The 6,669-nt window shown below is 57.8% G+C and overlaps 1 protein-coding gene across 1 annotated transcript; it reads right to left on the bottom strand.

Moving 5' to 3' along the window:
- Nucleotides 1-464: 464 nt before the first annotated feature.
- Nucleotides 465-6,493, bottom strand: PIF1 (PIF1 5'-to-3' DNA helicase). Its single transcript, XM_006093455.3, has 11 exons — nt 6,303-6,493; nt 6,092-6,217; nt 5,818-5,971; nt 5,622-5,736; nt 5,437-5,543; nt 4,036-4,175; nt 3,564-3,670; nt 2,742-2,829; nt 2,450-2,595; nt 1,343-1,534; nt 465-1,175 (listed from the first exon to the last, which is right to left on the bottom strand). Exons 1-11 carry the CDS (start codon nt 6,469-6,471, stop codon nt 1,116-1,118), a joined length of 1,404 nt encoding a protein of 467 aa, XP_006093517.1. The 5' UTR covers nt 6,472-6,493; the 3' UTR covers nt 465-1,115.
- Between the last annotated feature and the right edge of the window lie 176 nt (nt 6,494-6,669).

The following is a 6,669-nucleotide window of genomic DNA, read 5'->3' as shown; positions in this document are numbered from 1 at the left end:
TGAGTGATGTGAGCAGGCAGAAGAGTTCGGGACTCCTTCCCCTGGTGGCTGTGAAAGGCGCCCAGGGGTGGCCAGAGGTCCTCCTGGCCAGCTGCTCCCAGCTCCACTCCTGCCAGTGGTTCTAGCCTCCCTGGTTCCCACTGTTCCCAAGCCTGGGTTTCTGGGCTCCTCATATCACTTGTTCGAGCTAGCCTTCTGTTCCATTACCTTCCTCTCCTGCTTAAGTTATCCCCAGTCTGTTTCTCCTGTTCCCATCCACGAACCGGCAACCTCCTAGTGCATGGGAAGATGCTCAACCAACTGAGCGACACCAGCCAGGGCAGGGGTGTGCCTTCTTAAAGAGAGCCGAGGAACCCACAGTCCTTACATAATTCACAAGTTTATTTGTCCTAAATAAATACCATCTGAGTATGCATATATGCATAACCCATGGACACAGACAATAGGGTGGTGAAGGCCTGGGGCAGGGGGTGGGCGCAGGCTGGAGGGGATCAATGGGGGAAAAAGGGGACCTATGTAATACTTTCAACAATATTTATTAAAATAAATAAATAAATAAACTCAACCGTAGAACATCCATTTCAATCCTCACTCACTATTTCTTTCCCCAAAAAGCAGCTTAAGAGACGGGCGTGCAGTGTGCTGTGCGTGTCCTCACGTCAGGCTCAGGCGGGGGTTGGTCCTGGCTGTGAAATTACCTCAGGGTCCCTTCTCCATTTGGGGCCTGTACCGGCCTGAGTCCCACAGGACCCACGTGCCTCTTCCTGCTCCTGGAACACCCCTCCCTCTGCAGCCCAAAGGGGGCGGCCCTCATGACGGTGGTCCCGTGGCCAGCCCTCTGTCCTCTAACACCAGATACCACCACAGGCCCATTCCCAACTGGCACAGAAAGACGATTCCTGACTCTGGAAGCAGCTCACCCAGCGCAAGGGGAGAAACTGAGGCACAGCTGGCAAATGGGTGGGAAGCATTATCCCTGTGCCCGTGCCAGGAGGCTGAGAGACCCTAATGACGGGAGAATGGGCACTGGCCATCCTCCCCTGCTATCTCCTGGGGTCCCAGCTCACTCAGGAGTGGGAGGAGGGGGAGACCATCTTCTGTCTTCTCTTTGTGGTTCAAAGGTTTGGATCCACATTCTCCTGGTCTGAGGCTGCTTCATCATCATTTGGGGACTCCTAGATTGAAGCCAGAGAACCTGAGTCACGAGCTTCTGCTGTCCTCCAGGGCCACAGCCTGGGGGCCGGCATCTCCTTCCTCCTGCCCCGTCCACAATGGAGCCAGAGAAGGCCCTGCCACCCCTACCCAGGGTCCCTTGGCCCACCACTGGGTGACTCCCTCTTACCAGGCCGAGGCCACCGCCCCGCCGCAGGGTGGCATAGAAGCGTAGCACACGGGGGTCACAGCGAACCACCGTGGGGTCAAAGTCCAGCACACGCAGGCCCTGCAGGCTGCGGGCCCGGGAAAGGGCCACGTAGGCCTGGCCACTGGCAAACACGCGGCCCAAGGAGATCTCCACGCAATCCAGGGACATGCCCTGGGGATGGAGAGACAGAGATGGAGCCGGCTCTGCCTGAAGTCCTTTGTGCCCTGACCCACCTCACCAGCCCAGCTATTGCCCCTGGGTCTCCTGGCCCAGCCCGGAGATTCTCAAGGCAGAGGGCTAGGCTGACCCTGGATGGGCATCTGAGCAGGAGGGGCTCCAGGAGATACATCCAGGATAAGCGAGAGGGGTAGGGGTGGAAGGAAAGAACTCGGGCCTGGGTCAGACCGGCACGGAAAGGAATCCGGCTCTGCCTCTCACTGGTTGTGTGGCCTTGGACATGTTACTTAACCGCTCTGAGCCTCGGTTCCTCCTCTGTAACACAGGAATGATGACTACGTCTGCACTTCATACAGGTGTTGTAAGTACAGTGGGGCCTTGACTTACGAGTGTCCCGACTAACGAGTTTTTCGAGATACGAGCCGTCTCTCAGCTGATTTTTTGCTTTGAGTTGCGAGCTAAAATTCGGGTTACGAGCCAGCTTCAGATACCCCACCGCTAGTTGGCGCAGCGAACGTCACAGTGAACGCCACAACATCAGCCCAGCATCACGTGTCTCACTCGTTCACTTTTTGATTTGACATACGAGTAATTTGAGTTATGAGCTCCGTCACGGAATGAATTAAACTCGTAAGTCAAGGCCCCACTGTATTAAAGTTAACATGTCTGGTAGTGGCTCAGAAAGTGGCAGGGCAGGAGATGACGGGGGCAAGTATATGGATCCCAGAAAGGAAGAGCATGGATGGGAAATGCACTCAAGAAAGGGTTTATCCTACAACTGGTCTGGAACTTTGCCTCCAGGGCAAGCTCAACTCCCATAAAGCCTTTAAGGCCTCCCTCAAATTGCCCCTCACCTATTTCGTCCCCCCTCTGCCCTGCCCTGCCCCACCCCCCGCCCTGGCTGCTCACCTGGCTCTTGTGGATGGACATGGCCCAGGCCAGCTGGAGGGGCAGCTGCTGCCGGCTGAGGAGCCGGCCCCCAGTGGTCTGCACCGTCCAGCGTTCAGCACGGATGACCTCGGTGACTCCACATAGAAACCGTACCTGGGGCAGCCCTGAGGGAGGCATGGAGAAGTCCCGCTTTTCAGCCCTGTTTCAGGGCTCAGAGGTGAACCTCACCTTTGCATCCTAGACTCTTTCCCTTCACACTTACCCTGGGCCCTGTTGCCCCAAGCAGTAGGTCTGCACCCCCATCACTCACCTCTCCCCTCAGTCTCGAAGCCGACCACCACCCCTCGGGCACCATTCACCAGGCCCTGGGACACCGCTAAGTTCTTCACCAACATCACCTGCAAGGGAAAGAAGGCATGGAGAGCTGCCCATTCCTGTGCCTGGCCTCGGGCCCAGGGGCCACTGCTGTGGTTTTGGGAGGCTGGGGCTGCCATGGAGGGGCACTGAGTCCTACTTTTAGCTTAGCCACCAGCTGACTGTGTCCCCCTTCAGCAAGGCGCTTTATTTTCCCGGTCTCGGTTTCCCCTTGTGTCAAGGGGACGGACATTGCTCGGGAGCAGGTAAACAGCAATAAGGTCACAGACATCATCGGGCTTTGAAAACTTCCACGTCTGTTGGGGGGTATATGTGGGCCACAACCTCGAGGGCTAGCCCCCAGCTGCCATCCCTCTTCCAACCACACGGTGCCTGCACTTTCCCCTTGGGTGCCCTTTGGAACCTGAGAAAAGGCTCCCATGTGGCCCACCCCCGACATAGTGGAAGGAAGGACTCTCATAGCAGAGGGTACGCTACGGAAGGCACCTGTGTGGGGGAGATATTTCACTCCCTGAGTGAGATATGAAACAAAGCTTCAGCAAGGACAAGGGGCTTATCCAAAGCAACGCTGCCTGGAGCTCCAGGCGTTGACACAGGAAGGCAGTGGAAAGCTAAAGACAGGAAGGTGGGTGGGAACAGGAGGAAGGGAGTTTGCTGTGGTCACAGCTGGGCCCTCTAGCTGTGGAGCAGCCTGGGCAGAGGGGCCAAGGTTGGGGAGGCCCAAGCTCCCAGGGTCTAGGCCCTGCTTCCCACGCACCTGGGCCCCCAGCTTTAGCTGAAGGAGCTTGCTCACGGGGCACTGGGCATCCAGAGTCCGGGCTTGCTCAGGGTCACTGTCCATGGCCTCAAAGCTGTGTACCTCACCTGGGGAAGGAGTGGGGCAAACAGATGACTAGTCACTTGTGGCTTCGTTTCCAAAAACACATACCAGACCAGGGCTTGAGGGGAGGTAACAGGGATAGCTCAGGCCTATCTGGAGCTTTAGAATCAGAGACCTGAATTTAAGACTCACTTACAGCATCTTCTGGCTGAGTGACCTTGACCCTTTCAAGGTCACACCTCTCAAAACCAGTTACCTCTGTAAATATAAGGGCCTTATGGCCACAGAGGTTGTGGCCTGGGTATTTATCCCAAGGCCCCAGGCTGCCAGGAGTGGGGGGTTGGGGGCTGACATACCTGCCTGATAGCCCCTCCCAGCTGGTGCTGCCCAGCCCTGGCTCCCTGCTCACCTGGCAGGTCCCGCAGCCGCCTCTCATTGGTAAGAGCCACGTCATCCTGGTGGGTGCAGAGCCTGGTGGCCACAATTCCGTCTCGCCCCACCTTGTGGGTGGCCGTAGCCTGGAGCTGGCGGGTAACCTCATTCGAGCACCTGTGGGGGCTGGGCTTTAGGGCAGAGCCCATCTGAATGCCAGGGAAGGTGGGGCATGTGGATGGTATGGCCCAAGCCGCAGGCAATGGGTCAGGCCTGGGGACTGGACAGGGGCACGAGGGCAAGATTTGCCGGCCAACTTATCCTTTTCCACTTGGACCCCGTACATGGGGACTGAGCATAGTGTGTGTGTGGGTGTGTGTGTGTGTGTGTGGCGGGGGAGGGGGGTATTTGGCTGTGATCATGGGTGGGTACCCTTTCCTTTGCTTGCCCCCAGGAAGAAGCTAGCCACCCTCCCATCCCCAGCACTCCTTGGGAAGTCTGGTATGCTGAGTGGGCACAGTCCAGAGGTTTAGAGGATCTAGACCAGGCGCTGATGTTGATACCTGTAATACTGGTAGCCTATAATCTAGATGACAATGTTCTAGCCCTTGGCCTGCTGCCTTGGGGGGAAAAAATTGAGCCTGTGTTTCTATTTCTCTCCATCTACAGTCTTCCTCCATCCGGGGAGGCCTAGGTACCGCAGCACTACTGTGGGAGGAGGGGGGACAACTTGGGTCCCTCTCTCCCTGCTCTGCCACTCAGCGTTCCTCTTGTCCCGTGCATGCTGGTGCGTGCTGTGTACCTTCCTACCCGCCTCCTGTCCCCAGGCATAGAGAGCAGCTCACCACCACTACCCTCCCCCAAGCCCATCCCAATCTGATCTGGCTTTCAAGGCCCAGCTCTGGCTCAAGTCATCTGCCCTCCTGGCCTGTCCACTCCCATGTTAGAGTAGTTGTAGCATTTCAACGGTTTGTCCTAGCTGGGCAGGGATCATGTCGGCAATGTTCCCCACCCCCACCTCTACCAGCATCACCAAGTGACCCCACAGGCTTTAAGAGTGGAAGGAAAAAAAGAAAAGAAAAGAGTGGAAGGAACCTAGATTTTAAAGTCAGACCTGGGATTAAATTCCAGCCCTGACTTTGGGCAAGTCACTTCACCCCTGAGAACCCCAGCTTTTGCATCTGTGAAACGGGAGTGTCGATATCTCGGAATTCTTCTTGTGTGTCCATCTGACCATAGTTCCCTGACACCTACTCTGTGCCAGGCCTTGTGCTGGGTGATGCGGACCTGCCCTGGGGAGGCAGGGTCTCAATATTCACAAAGTGACCATCCTCTACGGGCCCAGGAAGCATTTCTTCCTCTTGTTTGGGTCCCCATGCTCCCCTGTGACCACACTTGGGTCCCCATCTGCAGGCCCCTCTCTATTCACAGAGCCCACCTGCCCAGTCTCACAGCCTGCAGCAGAGAGATGAAGGTCTGGTCTGCCTGCCTCCACACCTTGGTCAGCTCCAGGGTCACCGGGACACACCTCCTCCAGCTCTTGGCCTGATGGCGGAGGAAGGGGGTCAGGGAGCAGAGCAGACCCCTGGGGGGGGGAGGGCAGGACAGGAGGGTGAGTGGTACCTGGAAGCAGAACTGTGGGGGCTGGAAGCCCTTGGTTACAGGCGGCAGCTGCAGGAAGTCCCCACAGATGATGAGCTGGATCCCCCCGAATGGCTTATCCTGCTGCCGGACAGTTCTGGAGAGGAGTGAGCAGTGCTTTAGCAGCGAGGATCCTCATGGAAACCACCAGATCCCAGCCCTCACTGCACACACTGACCTGGCCACGGCCTCTAGCTTGTCAAACAGATCTGCCTCCACCATGGAGATCTCATCGATGACCAGCCGCTGGCAGTTCAGCCAGCCCTGCCGCACACCTGGCCGCTGGGCCAGGGCCACACACTGGGCCAGGGGAGCCTGACCCGAGCCGATGCCTGTGGGTGACATTATTCAGCTGAGACCCCAGCCCTGTCTCAACCCTGACGTCCCCTTCCTCCCTTCCCACAGGCCTGGCTTGCTCCCAGTGATAGCCGCAGGGGCGCTCGCTCACTTACCTGCAAAGGCATGGAGGGTGGTACCCCCGATGTGGCAGGCTGCCACCCCGGTGCTGGCGGTGGTCACAGTGCCTGTGGGAGGCAGTGAGCCCAGGATACGCTTCAGCAGATAAGACTTTCCTGTCCCTGGGCAGAGGGCAAAGTCAAGACCACCTCTCTTCCATCCCGCCCTCCACCATCCCCCCCTCCCCCCGACTCTGCCCCCCACTACCTGCACTCCCAGTGAAGAAAATGCTCTGGCCTTTCAGGACGACCCTCAGCACTGCAGCCTGCTCCTCAGAAAGCTGTGGTTTGGCGGGGGCCAAATTCAGCTTCTTCACAGGCAGGGGCCACCTTGGGGCTTCCTGGGGGGACAGGGCTGTCTCAGAGCCTCCCCCCATACTCTAGGCATTGCCACCACCCCCACCCCCCCAATCACCACCACCTTCTTAGCCCAGGTGCAATGCTAAGGCCTGGTAGCCCTTGTGTCTCTGCTGACTTCACTCCTGAGCCCCTTGGGCAGGCCTTGGTTCACTGGAGATCTTGCAGGGAGTTTCTGGGGTCAAGGTCTCGCCCTTGAGGAAGGGATCGAGGCTGGG

The sequence above is a fragment of the Myotis lucifugus genome, unplaced genomic scaffold (assembly GCF_000147115.1).
Source record: "Myotis lucifugus unplaced genomic scaffold, Myoluc2.0 scaffold_115, whole genome shotgun sequence".
NCBI classification, from domain to species: Eukaryota; Metazoa; Chordata; class Mammalia; order Chiroptera; family Vespertilionidae; genus Myotis; species Myotis lucifugus.
The sequence above is the reverse complement of the archived record's forward strand: the minus strand, read 5'-3'. Positions and strand labels throughout refer to the sequence as shown.

What these genes read in the sequence shown, in the direction of transcription:
- PIF1 (XM_006093455.3), bottom strand. Translation starts at nt 6,471, where the DNA reads ATGGGGGGAGGCTCTGAGACAGCCCTGTCCCCCCAGGAAGCCCCAAGG. An exon ending in CTTCGAGACTGAGGGGAGAG is followed by an intron (nt 2,596 to 2,741) that starts GTGAGTGATGGG and finishes TGCCTCCCTCAG; the next exon opens with GGCTGCCCCAGGTACGGTTT. An exon ending in TGTCCATCCACAAGAGCCAG is followed by an intron (nt 1,535 to 2,449) that starts GTGAGCAGCCAG and finishes CTCCATCCCCAG; the next exon opens with GGCATGTCCCTGGATTGCGT.